Source organism: Trachurus trachurus (assembly GCF_905171665.1).
Source record: "Trachurus trachurus genome assembly, chromosome: 3".
In the NCBI taxonomy this organism is placed as follows: domain Eukaryota; kingdom Metazoa; phylum Chordata; class Actinopteri; order Carangiformes; family Carangidae; genus Trachurus; species Trachurus trachurus.
Window position 1 is genome coordinate 38,384,219 of NC_139893.1, and position 18,491 is coordinate 38,402,709.

Below are 18,491 nucleotides of genomic sequence, written 5' to 3' on the forward strand. Positions count from 1 at the left end.
ACTTGCATCAAGCATATTGAGATTATAACACAGTACAGCGGTGTGAATATTTAATTTATAAGAGTAGCATGTGGTCTTGTAACAGTAGGGTCTTCCATCAGTGTTGTGACGTGAAACGCGTCTATATTTCCTAGTGGGAGCTCGAATCGTCTCGAGGTGTCGAACCGAGCGGTAGGAAAGAGTGGTTCGTCCGGGTTGTTTCAGCGCCCACTTGAGACAGGCAGCGTGCGCATGGATTGGAAAGTTTGCATCGTGGAATCAGGAAGTCCAGTAAAATGTCAGTGTCACACAGTAACACAGTAATCAGTGTCTGTCGCTGAAGACTCGCAGCTTTGAAAAACCTCTCGTGATGCTCCGTGGACGTTTCCAGCGCGCGGTGAGTGGGTTAACAGCTACAGCGTTGTGTCATAATAATTATTGCTCTGGTGTTTTTATCTGCAGCTCCGAGCGCAACTAGTTAGTGGTTTTACTGGGAGATTCAGTAGGCTACGTGACGTTGTCATTAAAGGAAAAACAAAGCAACCCTTAAAACCAGTTCATGTTTTTCCACACTTTGTGCACAACTGACACTGTGACATACAGTAGGCTAGACCTCGGTTTAGACTTGCCACAGTTTGTTTTTTATCCAGCATCATTAAAAGTCCAGATACAGACACAACAACATCTGGAGTTTGAGAATAAGTTCCAGCCTCCTGCATGGCGCTGCAGCCCGCTCAGTGCTGCTGTCTGCTCAACTCACACACACATGGGAATGACATTCACATTAGTTATTAAGAGTGAAACTGATCAAGGCACTTTACATTGGCTAATAGGAGCGGTCACAACTGACACGGGTCCACGTTCATCCTGCTGCTTTCTTCTTGCCTTAATAATGCCACTACTGGACATGCTGTATTGTCTTTATATTGTGTAGCCTACTTATTTGTATTTTCCACGTTTGCCTCAGACATTTGCACTGACTTTTATTTTATAGATAGATAGATAGATAGATAGATAGATAGATAGATAGATAGATAGATAGATAGTCTGTATTGGCCACTGCACTGTCCCAATGTTGTTAGTACTATTTGCTTGGATTTTTATCTTATTCAGTGTCATAATGTTACTTCTTATATTTTATATCTCAGTCAGTGCACATGCTATTTATATTGTTATTTATACTGATGTGTGTTTCATGTCACTATATGTTTCTGTGTTTTATGTTTTTACCTTTATGTGATCCTATGAGCTGCAACCCAAATTGCCCCTTGGGACATGAAATAAACTGAACCTGAACCTGAACCTGAACATAGATAGATAGATAGATAGATAGATAGATAGATAGATAGATAGATAGATAGATAGATAGATAGATAGATAGATAGAAATGACTAGTCTGCACCGGTCTTCCTTTTCTTCAAATCAATAAAACTCAGCATTTTGTTGTGAGGCATCAGAGCAGTCCAGCGCTGCAGTGACAACAGGATGTTTCTGTCTTCCCTTTTCCTTAAAGTCGCTCTAGTTCCTAAATGAATGAAGAAATGTGAAGCACTACCTTCCCCTGTAGACTTCCCTCCGCCTTTTCTTACAGATGCTGAGCTGTATCTGGCACTTTTGGCTTCTTTACTATGCAGGAATCAAATTCAGAGCCTCTGTTTCTCAGTGACACCATCAACAACAACAGTGCCAGCAGGTTTCAGAGTCCAGGGATATGTGTCTTTCTCAGATCCCAAAAAGAATTGGTTCTTTATTGTACACTCAGCCTAATGATCAGTATTTAGTCAGAATCAGTGGGCGGCTTGTAGTAACAGTTGTTTATGGCTTTCAGTTCTCTCTCTTATCAAGGACCGTCCAAAGGTTCTATATAAAACCATGAAAAGCAGCGGTAAGAGGCTGTGCAGCGAAGAGTTGTATCCGTCTATTGATCTCCTCTGCTCCATTTAACCACAGATTTCACACAACAAGCAGCACTTTTGTGACAATCAGCCGGTTGTGAAACTGTTGCAGGGTAAATTCATTTTAATATTCATTCAGTATTCACTTGACTTGCACAATAACATTCAAACTATGTGTATGTGGGGATGGAGAGAGATACAGGACAGTGCCATTGATGTTGGACGTCCTCTGCCTACAAGTATTTTTCCCTGCCGGGTTTTCAGTCTCCTCTCCTGTTGTTCACTGGAATTTAATTCAATTGGATTTGCACGTGCAACACAGCCCAGTTCTTTGGTAAGAAAAAGCAGAAAAAGGAACACTAGTGGAATCAAATGGACCTCAATTTGACAGCTCTGCACTAAATCCTTCCTGTACGAAACGTGACATTCCCTGTCTGATTATAGTGACGTGTCAACACTGTTAAAGGGATAGTTAAACATTTTGGCATATTGGCCCATCGCCATAATCCCTATAGTTTCAGGAGTAGGTTTGTTACCTTTAATTGTTGGTGCAAGCTATTTTTAGAACGGCGGAGCAGAGCTGTGAGCTGCTCAGAGCTACGCTGAGGAGGCTAATGGGATTTTTTTGTTTCCCTCATCAAACGCATCAAATACACAATCCAACAACTCCAAAACGCTCTGGTGGACAAGTTGTGACCTGCACATTCACCACGCTATGAGATACAGTAATAACAGAACGTTACAAGACAGAGTTGTTTTCAAGGCAAATGCAGAGACTGTATTTGATGAGATTGATGAGGGAAACCAAGAAATCCCATTAGCCTCCGTAGCGTAGCTCTGAGCAGCTCACGGCTCTGCTCCGCCGTTCTAAAAAGGGTTCTAAATTAAGGGTAACGAACCTACAGTACTGCTAAAACTATAGGGATTATGGCAATGGGCCAATTTGCCAAAATGTTGAACTATCCTTTTAAAATGAATATTAAACCACGTGGGCTTGGCTTTGCTGTTAATCTGTCTGTGTTAGTTCATCATTCATTCCTGCTTTGTCTTTGTGCAGGGTGGCCTCTGCATACATGCCTCCTCCTCCTGCTCTCTGTGAAGGACCTCGGCTCTGACAGTGATTGGCTGGTGACCGGTAGGAATGTCCTACTGGTCTGTGGGTCTTCCCCAGGACTCTGGAGACACCTGCAGCAACATGGAGCAACCCAGCAGTGAGTAACCAGCCTGTACCCCTTCCATATATCTCAATACCATGTCACTACACGCACACCCTTCATTGTTTTGTCACCATTAGATGCATCGGGCTCAGGGACTTTGTGACTGACAAAACTGAAATGTATTGATGAGTTGAGCGAGTGCAGCACTGCTTAAATTTAGCAAAAACAGAACTGAAACTGTGATTGTTGAGAGAAACAGGCCTTATCTGACTGAACTAAACCATTCTCATTCAACATGAGGAGAACGTTTTTAGTTGTTTTTTTTTTAATCAGTGTTTGTTCATTGTAGTACAGTTGTTCAGTGATGGAGGATGACAGATTGTAGTAGGAGATGGAGGAGTGGAGTACAGTAGGCTGCCTTTTTTTTCCCTCGCAAAAGGGAAGCTGTCGTGATCTGCCGTTATATTTTGTCTTTAAACTTCCTGTCTCCTTCGGAGTGGGGGCATGTCTCATGTGCTCATGAAGCTGAACCCTATGCAAAGAAAGATTATTTTTGCAAATATTGTGAGTAAGAGGAGTTTTGGTTTTAAAGATGGTTTTTAAATCCAAGTTTCACTGAAAAAATATAGAAATGTTGATGATGATGGTGTGTTTTTTTTTCTCCATAATACTCAAATATACTTGTTCAGCCTTAGGGACTGTGATTAGAGGTCAAGTGTTTAATTAGTTGGCTGATTGATTGGTGCTGATAGGACGTTTATAAATTAGCGTTAATGCAGAAATTGGTCACATGAGGTAACACCATTATTTATGAGATATAAGAATTATACGTTTTTATTCTTCATCCCGGGTCAAGAAAAACATTTACAAAAACGTACTCATTCCCACAGCCATGAACATTCTAAACACAAACTGAACAATTCAAATTCACCACACGAACACAGATCACCTTGTCAGCACTTTAATCAGTGTTTTCCTTTCTTTTAGTATGAACGCCTGATTTTACTCTTTTTTTATTTTATTTTATTTTATTTTATTTATTTCTATTTTATTTTATCGTTTCTAAAATAATGTCTGTTTTTCTTTTAATGTGTTCTGACCCTCGCCAAAGATGATTTTCTGTGACAAACAGACAATAAAGTTTTTCTAATATGATATAATGTAATGTAATGTAATGTAATCTAACCTAACCTAACCTAACCTAATCTAATCTAATCTAATCTAATCTAATCTAATCTAATCTAATCTAATCTAATCAATAAAGAGTCTGTTTTGTCAATTGTGATTGTGAGAGAGTAGAGAAGTAAGAAAGGCAGTCATCAAACAGAAGAAGGTTAATCATTGTCTAGCAGCTTGGTTGATTGTTCACAGCTTCTTTAGTCTCCGGCCTAATCCGTTTTAAATCAGATCATAGTAAACTCATTATCTGTGGGTTTTTGACTTTTTTGCTCGGACAAAACAAAATGTTTGTTGACATCACCTGGGACCTGAAAAGGGTGATGGGAAGTGATGGGTCTAGTAACGATCCCACAGGACGGATCAAAGCAGAGACAGAGTGAGGGCGGGCAGAGAGAGAGAGGCAGGAAGCCCAGAGTCTGGCGTGGCTCCTAAACAAAGGAGCATCAACCCCCCCTCCTCCTGTTACACTACCTCCCTCTCCCTGCCTCCCCTGTCCTCCCTCTCTCCTCCGCTACAGTCAGAGCGTTAGAGAGAGGGAGGGGGGGATCATTCAGGGATGCGCGAGGATGCTGGGTAGAAGCCGCACAGCTACTTGAAGAGGGAAACCATGAAAAGAGAACAATCGGCTTTATGTGATGTTGTGATGGCGAGAGGAAGAGGGGGATTCTCTGTATCGCTGTAAGCAGGTTAGTAGAGAGAGAGGAGTGGAGTGGGGGGGCTGGAGCCTTGTTTATATGCTGCACATGTAGGACTGACTGACTGAGCCTTAAATCTACTCTGCACTGAGCTCTGCTTACAGAACCGCTTTACTGATAGCACATCTGGATCATCCCGTGTGGTATGATGATGATGATGCTGATGCTGGATCTGAAAGATTAGCATATTATAGAGCTCATTAATGGAGCGCTGGTTGCTTTTGAGAATCCATTAACCTGGTTTTGGTGCCATGCTCTGAATACATTTCTCTGGCTTACTATGGAGGTTTTTTCGTGAGATATGTTCTGAATGTTGGTTTTCAGCTCCTACAAGAGGACATTTCATATTTCATAGGGGAATGACAGATATTGGATATGTGGAATTTGTCTCCAGCCAAACTCCAGAGATGCCACTGCTGTGGATCAGATGCGGTGGGAAACAGCTACCTGTGAATCAGACTGAATCAGATCTTTTTCAACATAAATGAAATCACCACAGTAGTAAATGGGGAGAGCTTATATGGCTGCATCTGCTCAACTTTGCTCCTGAGGCTGCAGGCGATGTTTCAACCCACTAACGACTCGTCTCATGTTTCAGCAGCTCCTGAAATCCTGTCCTGCACCTTAACAGAGCCTAAAGGAGCTTTACATTATCCACTCTGCCCTTTAAACAAAACTTACATGCCACCTCTTGTTCACAGACTTTTTACCTTTTTGATTGTGTACCTGCCTTCCGACAGGCATTGGCCTTTTTTTTTTTTTTTAGGTTTTAGAGTTAAAGCAGAAGTAAGCGATATTTTTGTGTTAATATAAGTCTTAAATAGTTCAATCTTCCGACAGCAATCACTTATATAGAGTGTTTGGAAACACGGGTCTGTCAGTCACTCTGCTCTGCTCTGAGCCCAGGAGAAAACTTTTCTCGTATCCTACAATTTTTATCCAATGAGGAGAGAGAACGGCATGAAGGGCTGTGTGTGCAGCCAAGGGGTGCGCGTGAATGTGGTGACGTAGGGACGAGGACTGTTATGGTGCGTTCAAGGCAACTCGTAACTCGTGTTTTTCCGACCTGTGAAGTCGCACCAGTTCGATCTGGTACGAGTTCACGGGTCGGAAGTTACGAGTGGCTTTTTACTTTGATATTTACACATTTATTAATTTTATTTATTTATTTTTAAATGTTGAAGTGAATCCCTTGTGCCCTGACATTTGCTGTTAAAATGCATTCAAGGAAAACTCAATAAAAATAATTTTGAAAAAAAAAAAAAGGAAGTTACGAGTGGCTGTTATAGTGACTTTCACCGGTAAAACAGGTCGGAAAAACACGAGTGGGTTGCCTGGAACGCTACAAAGTAGTAAGTCGTGACTTGAAGCTGTAATTTACGGTTTCAAAAGCCTACCTGGAACGCAGCATTAGCCAAATCGACCGGATCGCTTACTTCTACTTTAAGCAATCAAAATTACAATTTAAGAGAAAGAAGAAAAAAACCCAATGAAAACACTGAATCATCCTAAAAATCCCAATCCCTCAGTATTTAAAGTGATAAATAAAAACAATAGAAATAAGACGATAATAACAGGATGGGAGGAAACACTTAAGACTGGAAAGCTGGAGTGATGATGATGATAATTGAAATACTCAAACAGAGGAGGAGAATACAAAAAAGTCCATGGATTCATGGATTTTAACAATAGAGTAGTGTGGACATAAAATTAAAGATGAAATAATAAAAAAGCAGAGAGGGATTGTTTGAAAGTGAATTAAAACAGTAAATCAGCTAAATAAATAGAGAATTAAAAGAATGAATGAATGAAAAGAAACAAACTAAATTCAATAGGAAGGGCTAAAAAAAAGTAGATCTTTGTTGAAAGGTTTGCTTGCTGCCCTCAGGCCTTCTGGGAGGATTCTGGGTACAGTTGCTGCTGCTGCTGCTGCTGCCTACGTCCTGTCTACATGAAAAAATGAGGGTTTGCTGTCTAGAAGAATGTTATTTATAGAGTCGTAATTAAAGATGGAGCATGTTATTCTATGAGAAGGAACACCCAAAGAAATAAAGACTGTCTTACCCTGAGTGATGACAGTAGGGTGGCAGTTACATTTCATTATCGTTGTTAAAACTGAACAGAATATAATCACAAACAAAACTTTTTTTTTTTTTTGCATTTGATAAACATTCAAAATGTTCACTCAAATAGAGCTCTTTATAGTTTGTAGTTTTCTGTCTCATTGACTGTGGCTTCATGCTCCTGTTTGGGCCGTATGCTGTTTTACAATCAGGAAAATTAACAAACTACCAAACAAGACAGTAACATATTCTGTGTGTTGATCTTCTCTGCTCTGCTGAATCACTGTGCAGCACAGTTGGTCAGAGTGTGTGTGTGTATGTGTGCCAAGCATCAGTTATATGAGAGAATGCTGACATGAAACCATTCACAGGTTAAATTAACTTAAAACTTTATTCTACACATGATAATGATAACAGTGATACCTGAATGGGAAGAGCAGCCAGATATCAAGCTATCTAGCTACAGTATAAAACTGCATATGATACAGTTCTTAACAGCAGGATATCCTGATACCTTTCTGGTATTGTTGGGTTAGCATTTGCAGTAACTTAATACAGCTCTGATTCAGCATGAGGAGAATGGACACAATAAGCAGCGAGGCCGTTATTGACGAGGTAAACACAAGTGTCCTGTGAATCCCCTCACAGCTAGCAGCTAGTTTGAAATCAGCTGACATGAACCACTTACACAATGTAAGTACCTAAATTCTCCAATAAAAGCTGAGTCTCAAAGCGTTCAGACTGCAGGCCAATCTGATTCTAATCAGATTTCTTCTCAAATCAGATTTTTAGGCCTGACTGTCCACACTGTTTTAGCAAGTGTCCAAATCGGATTTGGCTCTGCTCAGACTGGGCCACATTATTGACCAATCTGACAGGTTGCTGTAGCAACGACGTCGGAGCGGAGTCGTTATCCAGCGAGTGTATTGTGTGACGTCATATAATTGCGACAGTGACAACAACAATGGAGCCATCCATAAGCGATCTCCCCACAGATTAACGAGGCATTTCGTTTCGTCCTCTGTCCAAGGACGGATGTTTTCTACGTCTTCCCTTGACTGCTCCGTTCCGTTGATATCGCTCCACAACTCGAAATAGGTGGGCGGTCAGACGGCGGCCTTGTGCGGGGTAGAGTGACGTCACGGACGGTCTAAACCGATCTGGGTGTTTGGAGCTGTTCAGACTGAGACGCATCTGTCCAAATGCGATTTGAAATTTCAATCCGGTTTGCAAAAATCGGATTTCATGTGATTTCTGACTTCAAAAGAGCCATCCGGTTCCAATCTGGATTGGCTAAAAAATCAGATTTTGGTTGGCAGTTTGAACGCGGCCAAACAGACGCCGGTCTCCTGTACTGGGCCGGATCTGGTTCTTGTGAATGTATGGGTGTTTTCACACATGTTTAGTGCGCACCAAATGTTTCATTTTTCAGTTAGTGCGGTTGCTTTCACACCTGCTTTTTGTCACTCGGGACCAAACTTGGAGAGTGTCATGTCTCCATGACTACCGGTTGAAATCTGGAAGCGCTGATTGATAAAACTTTCATGATGGAGACTCAAGTAGGGCCGGTTGTTAGTAGCTCTGGTCATTTATTTCTATATTGTTTGTATGTATAACTCTTGGCAAACGATAGTTCAGATCTACTTTTCTAGTTTGGTACTTCCGGCTGGTTTCCGGTTAAACGTTAAACACGGGCGGAACTCTGCTGCTCGGTAATCAGCTGCTACGCGGACACAAGGGAGCGGACTCAGTGGACACGCACCGACCGGCTGCCCCGCTGCTGCTGCTTCGTTTGTGGGGACAGAGCTGCGTAGGACCGGAGCACCAGGCGGTCTCCCCGCTGCGTTAACCCGTTGTCAATGACTACGGGAGCCCTTTTAGCTCAAACTTGTTGAGTTCACCTGGCAGTTGGGTCGCACCAGAGTGCGGTTGCTTTCACACATCAACTAGTGGCACCAGAGTTCAGCTGGAGCCGAACCGAGACCACCTCCTCAGGCCGCACTAGTTTTGGTGCATTAGAGTGCGATTTGCTTTCACACTGACCCAAACTGGACCAAATTTAGTGCGATCTAAATTTAGAGCGCACTAACACTGCAGGTGTGAAAGCACCCTATAAAACCTCTAGATCACCTGTTTGAGCAGTTTCAATCACTCTTTTCTCCTCAGCGCCACTGTTAAAACTTTTGTACACATGGAGTCATGGATACACATTGTTAGATTCTCCACAATCCAGTCATTCAGTTCAGTGTAAAGAAACTAACTGGTCCCTGTTTGAAGACTCCCTACCTCCGGTGAAGTCCCAGTAGCATTCGGCACCAATTACACTTCTTCTAAATACTGTAAATGCTCCGGCTCTTTCCTTAGGTCAGTTGTTTGAAATGGCACCAAAGGCTAGAGCACAAGTGTTGTTAAATTAGCTCCAGAAGTAATATTCTTACTCTTTAAAACAATGGATTTGTTAGTATTTTCCCATCTTTGCTGAGCAAAAGATTTGTGCAAAATGAATTAAAAGCCTGTTCCATATTGACTCCTACAAGCTGGTCCAGTTCGGTTCAAATAAAAGCTCGGGCTTTAATTTGAGAATTTACAGTACATTAGTGTGAATGGCTGTTGGATGGCTATTAGTAACTGCGTAGTAGTGATCTTACAGGATGGTTTACAGTACGTAGTTCTGTAATAAAACAGTGTGTGATAAAAAGAGGAAGCCTGTGGTGTGGTCGTCTGGGAGCCTTTCTGATCAGTGGGTCACCAAACACAGACCAAAAGACAAAGAGTGTTAGGTGTTTGTAAGAGCCTTACAGATCTTTCAGGTGTAGTGTGTCTTGAAGTAAATGAAGTTGCCACCATGTGTGTGTGTTTTGTCCAGAAGGATCTGGTCTACCGTGGACGAGAAACTGGTTCCTTCTTGTGGACGGAGGGAAAGTGAAAGTTGATGAATGTTTTGTGGAAATTCCACAGAAAGCTTCATGCAGACACTGACGGCATGGACCTCCGTTGATGTGTGATGGTTATTTTGTCTCACAGTTTGGTTTTGTCAAATAGAAATGTTTCTGGAGAACTGTGCGACTAGAAGTATCCTTTGGAAAAAACTGAATGAAATTCTGTTAGGCGGTTTAGCAGCTGCTTAAGCTGCTTAAGCTGCTCAGGGCTCTGTAATCATTGAGACAGAGCTCTTTTCTGGTTTCTTTTTAAAGGCTTTACGTTCACACTTATTCATTTAGCAGACACTTTTAACCAAAGTGATTTAAGTGAAGGTCATCACTAAAGCCTCAGTGAAGTATTACTGACTGAGCAGAACAGTAACTGCAAGGATGTCAGATACATAATCTTATAAAGCATTCAGTACTGTGCAAAAGTTTTAGAGGTTTAGATTCTTAATCATCATGCAAAACCATCCAAGAGGCCTCTGATTGGTCCCACATTTATTCTGCATTATGGAGTCAAGGCCTTTGCACACTGAGTACGTTTTTTTTTGGCCGTAATTCCCGTACGAATAAAAATAAATGCGACCTCATGCTGTGTCAATTGCGTTAATACACTGGGAAAATTTCGTCTGTAATTTTTCGCATCCATGAAAATGCTTTCTGACCAATCACAGCAGTGTTTGGAGGCTGTTAGATCCCCACTGAGCTGCCTGTGTGTACCAGCCGCTGTTCATGATCATGGATATTGGTCATTGGTCTTCTTTTTAATGTGTGGCTCCAGTAGAGCTAATAATCACACTGGACCACTGACATCCTGAAATAGACTATGGAAGTGATGATGATAATTCTGATTCTGCAGCTCATTTACATGCAGGTCCCCCCAACTATTGACCTCCTCTCAGGATGGGGTGGACACAAAATGTTCTTTTTCTCTTTTTATTTCTCGATAAGTGAGAAGACCACATCATCATCCTTAATGCGCGATGACTTTTGTCTCCCTTTCCGAAGTTTGGAACAGAATATTAAAAACGCATGGTAATAAAACGCAACAACACATAATAACGAATCCATAAAGACTATTCATGGCTTTATTTTGGAAAGCATCTTCACGTTACTCATGGTGCCTAAAACTTTTCCACAGTCCTGTAGAGCAACTTAGACTCTCAAGAGTCTTCAACAGATTCTCAAGAGTTGTGCGCTGCTCTGATGCACACATTACAAACTTTGTGTTGTAGCTGGCTCCATTCAGATCGGTCGGGCGCCTCGACAGTCTCTCTCACACAGCGAACATCAGCTTTAAATAGAGGACCTCAGCTGTGTGGGAACACTGTAAATTAAGCACTAACAAGAAAACAACAGAGAGCCAAATGTGCAGCTTGAAAACAGGACTACCATGGTGGAACAACAAGCTGCTGTCAGTGGAAGGCCATTACCAGCCCCTCAAATGTGAGGAATGTGAAACTGAATGTGTTTAGGTGTTGGACTGGATCTGGAGATGTCACCTTGGGCAATTGCAAGAGGTGATTTATGAATCACTGGAGAAAATCAAGTTCATTTTTTTTTTTAGATGGAAATATTATGGTCTTAGGCGTTAGCTACAAGTTTAATTCCTCCCGGCCAGTAGGTGTCGCACTCACACTCGCCCGATCTCGCTCCAACAATTGTACTGGTTGCCAGGTAGCAGAATTTTTTTTCCAACTATGGCCACGCCAAGACCTGATTGGCTTATCACGATGCCCTCACTGCCGGTTGGGTTTAGGTATGAAGAAGGGAGTGGTTAAGGTTAGGGTAACATGCAGGTACAGGCATAGCCCTGCAGAGCTCAGCCAATCAGAGGCGGAGTAAGGCGGGTCTTGGCGTGGCCATAGTGGGAAAAAAAGTATCGCTGCCAGGTACGTCTATAGGGAGCGGCTAGTAGCTAAAGCTAAGCTAACGCTAACAGTATTTAACGAGCAGCAGCTCTGGTGTTGACAGCAGACTGGAAACACATCTGAATCATTTCACACTAACTCACCTGCAGACAAACACGACAAACCTGCAGCATCACACCTGCACCGGAAACGCTACAGTACCAGCTGACCGTTAGTTAGCATTAGCATTAGCACAATGCCATTTTCTCCACAGAGCTATCAGGATCTGCCCCCCCCCCCCCTGAGCTCTGCCTCACGTGACATCAATATACTAATGCTGTTGGTGCAGACAGAGATCATGTCATGTTGACGTTGCCAACGTAACCAGGTGTAAATATTTCAGGGTTTCCCGCAGCGCTTTCCTGTTAAGGCGGCCGCCTTAACAGGAAAGAGCTGCCGCCTAAACTAACGTCTTAAAAAAAATAAAAATGTAGCGATATTCGCCGCCGCCCCCCCGCCGTCGGACGATCGATCGATCGATCCGCTCGCACCCCCCCCCCCCCGACAGGACAGACACCACCTTAACTAACAAATTTTCTGGGGGAAACACTGTATTTATATATTTTGGACCCGTCAAAATTTATGAAACACTTATTTTTATATTATTAAAAAAATCTGTAAAATTAGCCTTATACTTTTATTCTGCACCCCTCTAAATGTTCTGTGGATGTATTATTTTTGAAAAATGTATCGTTTTGATGAAAAAGTTGTAGTTGTAACCTTTAAAGTTGAGATGGTACAAGGGACACGCTTGAATGATCTGCTGTATGGGTGTACCATAAACCGTTAATAAAGGTGCTTGGCCTCTGTAACAACAGACCCAAAACTCATAGCTAAACAAAAAAATGGAGAGGTGTGGAGCTGTGGATGCCTGTGATTGGTCGTTCAAGCCTTAATAAAAGTTAAAAAGTGAGTTATATAAAAATTCATTCCCCCTCTACAGTTGTCATGAAGGAGAAAGCGGTAAACAGCTGTAAACAGGCTGTAATGTTTATTGTTGCTGCTTGACTGGCACTGACACTGTCCTTATCACGTAGACAGGGCTATGCCAACAACATGAACAGTCCACCTTGGATGGAATTGGATTTACTTTTTTCCTCTATTATAAAATTTGCATTCTCACCCGCTCACATTGATTCAGAGCGGATCACCTACTCAGCTTTCAGTCCCAGAACAGCCGCTGGCTTCATGTTACTTTATATAGAAATGATTCAGCAGAGCGACACACAGTGTTGTAGCTACATATTTAAAATTTGGGAAAAGGAGAGCACTAGTGTGACGTCTTCAATTAATTTCAGCAGATCTCCTAAAGGAAAGACAATTGAAGAGAGATGCTCTGATTGGTGGATTTGATTTGATCTCTAACCCACAGGGACGAGTGAAAGGGGAAATTCGGTAATGGAGGAGAAGCTGGCAGCCTTGTCCCTCCTCGGGTCTTCTTTCAGCTTTCCCAGACAGGTCGGGGAAAAGCTGTGAAAGGGGAGTATTGATGGTGGATGTGAGGCACATGCGGGTCTAATGGTTTCCCTGCCTCAGCCTTTCTCATATAACCTCAGCCGCCCAGTCAGACTCACTGCGTCTTAATTATTCATAGAAAACTCACTGGCGTGCAGGAAGCAGGCACACGCAGCTTAGACGAAGCTAAAAGAGGAAACAGAAGTATTAACTGGTGAAACAAATAAGCTCTCTGACAAACATGAAACTAATAACGCTTGAGCTGCGAGCAGGAGTTTCATTAACCAAGAGACGTATGGAGAGGATACTGACAAAATATACCCATTGAAAAGAAAACCATGCACATCAACAAGACATCCCCAACCTTCTTATCTGTGCAGCAGCTTCATGTCTTTTCTAGTTGAGAGGCAGGGCACACTGGTGTGGTGTGGTGAGCCTCCTGTTTGTGCAGCACTGATATAACCTGAGGAAGTACAGACGCTATGATTTACTCAATCTTTTTATAGCACATGAAGTATCAGAGTTGCCTCTTCTATAGCCCTCCAAAATTGTAAATTATTAGTACATAATATAGTGTAGTGGTTCTCAACTGGTGGGTCGGGACCCAAAAGTGGGTCGCGGACCCGTTCTGGATGGGTCGCGGACAGCTGGTCAAAAAGGAAATAATATTTAATGCACATCTGATGTTGGACATGTCTTTTATTTTGAAAAATAACTTATTTTGAAAGGCACATGAGACACGTGAACACATGCAGTTGTAATGGTCCTCCTCAGTTTCTTATTATTTGCTCCATTTGCTCTGAATGCAAAGATATCAATTTCTTATTAATGTGGCCTGAATGCAGTGAAAATACCTTGTTTTGTGGGTCTTTATTTTGTGCAATTTGATATTTATTCACTTTTGTGAACATGCTCTGAATGCAGAGATGCATTAGAAGTCAAATATATCATTTTGTTGGTCTCCATTTTGTGCAGTTTGATATGTTTTTATTCACTTCCGTACATGCAGTTGTCATGGTCCTCCTCAATTTCATTCATGTGCCCTGAAATGCACTTTGCTCAATAAAGAGCAAAATTAGTTTTTAAAGGCTTTAAAAAAAAATTCTTGGCTTGAATTCTATAAAAGTGGGTCGCGACTTAATGACCATGGGAAAATGTGGGTCCCAGAGTGAGACTAGTTGAGAACTCCTGATATAGTGAATTGTCTGATATAAACCTCCTGACTCTATGACAGTACTTGGGATGTGTCCCCACCGTTACATTTCCTCATAGTCTCACTGCAGAGCTGTTGTTGGTCGGAATGCTCAGTTCTCCAGTGTCAGTCTTTAGATGTGACGTAGGCAGATATCACTGTGGGGAGTGAACATCTCAGATTCAGTAATCAATACGTATATTTATAGAGTGTGTTCAGAAAGTCCCCTTTGTTGTGTTGCAGCCTCATGCGAAAATCATTTCAATGTACGTGTTTCCCTCATCAATCTACACTTAGTTCTCTGTAATGACAAAGCCCAATCGAGGATGCACCGATCCGGCTCTTTCAGTCCCAATGCTGATACCGATACTTGGGTTTAGCGCATCGGCCGATACGCGATATTGATCCGGTACCACTGTTGAATTAATAAACTGTATACCTTGCCATGTGGAGGACAGTGAAGGCATCAGACTTTACATTACTTTCCTAACTTTGTAAGACGTTGTAGCTCTGTGTTTGTTGTCTACCGGCATGCTGCGTGTCGTGTGCTAGAATTGAAGTGAATAGATCTGCTTCATGGATCAGCCCCAATCTAGATATTTAGTCGATATCTAATTAACGGATCGGGGCATACAGTACTATAGCCCAAATTATAAATCTCTGACTTTGACCATTTAAAAAAAAAAATGGCTCGAAAGTTTTTGATAATTTGTAATCACACAAGTGTTTCAATGAAAACTGACCAAATATGATGTTGATTGGATGAATTCCCCAAATATCACATCTTTAATTTGCAAATAAACGGCACCAAAATTGCAAATGGAAATCATAATGGTGGACTTCCTGTTGGGTGTAAACCAGGTGGTCTACGAGGCATTTTTGTGCACATTTGTGTGTTTCATTGTGTGTTTCATGTGTACCCACCCAGTTTCCGTGCATGTAGGTCGAAGTTTGTTTTATTAGATCCCCATTAGCTGCTGTACAAGACAGCATCTATTCTTCCTGGGGTCAAAACATCTTACAAACATTTCTGTTTCAGAATTTAACACAGAACATTCAACATAGATCATCATCATTCATACAGTGGACAACAGCAACACAAAACATAAAAAAAGCTCACATCTCATTTACAAACTGTTCTTAAAGTACAAAGAAACAGAAATCATGCGTTGTTTGTGACATGCAACTGTCTCAAATGGTCAGAGAGTCACTCCCTCTTGTAAAAACAAATACATCTTTAGTCCCTGTTTAAAAGAGGCAGCACTACCTTCTCGCATCAAAAATCTCGGCAGAGCATTCCATGCAGCCATCGCTCTGTAATGAACAGTTTTTTTGTTTTGCATTTGTTCTACATGGGGGCAACAGGAAACGACCTTCTGAAGACTGCCGAGTAGAATAGTTATGACTTTCAGAAAAAAACACTAATTTATTATAAAAAATTACTGGGTTTTTTGTTATTGTGACATTTTTTACAAAACAAGCCAGAGAACAATGCAATCTGCTTTTGACGCTTAACCAGGCCAGCTGATTGTTCATTTCATGTACCCTTGTTCTATAGGGGCACTGAAGAATGATTCGAGCAGCTTTATTCTGAGTACAGAGATGGGAAGGGCCTCGTTGAAAATATCTAGGTGGTACTCTGCTGAGATGTGGTGGGAGGAGGGGTGGGATACCCCATGCAAAGTTCCATGCCAAATTACTGACAGTGTTCTAATGGCTGACATCACACTATTTACCAGGAAGCAGTTCTTCTCTGCTGCTGTGAAACAGTCATCACCAGTAGCTGCACAGCTCACTTCCCTGTGTAGGCTACTGTTTTACAGCAGCAAAGAACTGAAGTGTGTGAAAACCTCCATCTTATCTGGGTGGTAAAGTGCTTATTCATAACTTCTATCTAATCTGTGCATAGTTTTGCATACTAGTGGTTACTGTATTTCTCTGGCAGTAGGATTTATTTCTGATGTAAGTGTTGCTATGGGATCATATCTACATCATACTGATTATGTTTTTTTTTTCTTTGAAGATTTGTTTTTATTATCAGATGACACGATGATCTTTTATGAACGATTTGACAACAAATCTATCTCTGTTTTATTTACAGTGTATTGTCTATTTATCTGTTTCCATTATTATCAAGTCAACCCCTTTCACATAAATGGAAAAAGTGTCCCATTTGTTTGTTGTACTGATGTTTTATTTATATCGAACACATGAATACAACATTCACTGCACATCTGGATGGAAATATTCAGAGATCCGATTCCATCCGTAAATGTTGAATATTAAAGACCCCTAAAAGGCATTTTCAAATTTGTAAAAATGCTCTGCTATGACTATTTTTTGATTAAAATATCTTTCCCACAAAAAAGATGTTAAAAAAAAACTCTCAAAGAGGCTAAAAACAGGTCGACTATTTCTCCCTCATTGAAAAATCTAGGTTCTATGCAGTTCATGAGTATGCAAATGTGTCATGACTTGAGCCCCCCACGGCCAACGAACAAAGAGTTAAAGTTAATGTTACTCCCGCATTCTACCCTGTGCATATATTATGTAAATGAGATGCAAAAAAATCAACGGGCTTGGTTTAGGGCTGGGGGGTATGACCTAAAATTCATATCACGGTATAAATCGAATCCCTTCACAGTAACGGTATTTATACCGTCACTGTGAAGGGATAAATATATCACGGTATAAATTTAAGTGTAAAAATTATAATGGACGTGTTTCTGAATGGGTTTTGTAGTCCCTTAGCAAAGCTTAATTGATTAAAAAAAAAAAAGCAATAATGTAATTTTTAGAGCATTTATTATGCAGAAAGCAGATCTCAAATCTCAAAATTAAAACCAGCACTTTATAGTGAACACAAATAACAAAGCCATAAATGGTCAAATAAATTGCTCATGTTGCCTTTGTTTGCTGTCACTGTCACTCCACACATCCTGCAAATTATCTTTTGCTACTCAACATCCGACACACACACACACACACACACACACACACACACACACACACACACACACACACAGGAAGAGTGTGTTTCATGGTGAGTGAGATGTGAGATTGCTTTGGAGTCTCCCGTTGCTATGGATATGGTACGTCTTCTCTCTACGAGGTTCATAAAGTCGCACTTTACTTTTGTCAATTTACCAACTGAAGCTTTACAGCCGAACCCAGTCCAAATCACGGACGTAGCACCGCTTTTGTTTTTAACAAGTTCTCCTGCTGCGCTGTCTCTGAGGCAGGTGCGATGACATCATCGACGATAGGACGGTAGAGGGCAAATCTCTACCGTGGGCCAAATTCTCTACCGTCTACCACAAATACCACGTATACCGCGCAGCCCTAGATTGGTTGCTAGGGATTCTGACGTATTACTGTAATCCTGACTGGGTGCTGAAAAACTGAGTCCATTTTTTTCAGACTCTGATTTTAAAACAGCATTTTGAAATCTAAAATGCTCAGTTATGGTGTGTATTAGCGACTTTGCTGCTGAAATGCCTTGTAGCACAACCCAAACACTACATTGACATGTTAAGATTTTTTTAAAATCTATTTTTAGTTTTAGTTTTTTTAGTAATTCAGTTTATTTGATAGGGACAATGCAGGTTAACATAGTGACATTTCTACTCATTACAAACAAGTCAATGTGACTAATGTTCTGCATACAGAGATTGTAGCCAATGCTAGTTTCCAACTCCCGTCCCTAGTTAGGCTTTTAGTAGAAAAAAGAAGGTAAGAAGAAAGACATCAAAGTTACATAACATTATAAAATGTACAATACTTCTAAAATCCTACCAAGTCATGACACATTAAAAATGCATACAGTTCTGATTTTGTTTCAGCCAGATTTTAACCTTTGTATTAAAAATTCTAATGTCTCGGGTTAGTTTTATTTCGGCCGGTAGAGAATTCCACATCTGGGAACCTTTTATACACTGCAAAAACTCCAAATCTTTCCAAGAATATTTGTCTTATTTCTTGTCAAAATGTCTAATTTCTAGTCAAAACCAATCTCTTTCCACTTTAAATAAGACTCATCACC

The 18,491-nt window shown here is 41.1% G+C and overlaps 1 protein-coding gene across 1 annotated transcript in view; it reads left to right on the forward strand.

The window, feature by feature from the left end:
- Positions 1-2,978: 2,978 nt before the first annotated feature.
- The window catches only part of lrrk1 (leucine-rich repeat kinase 1), a 97,510-nt gene continuing 81,997 nt past the window's right edge, over positions 2,979-18,491 (forward strand). Inside the window, 1 exon segment of the mRNA XM_083997562.1 lies at positions 2,979-3,085. Within this exon segment, the coding sequence (XP_083853688.1) occupies positions 3,016-3,085 (70 nt within the window). The 5' untranslated portion in view covers positions 2,979-3,015.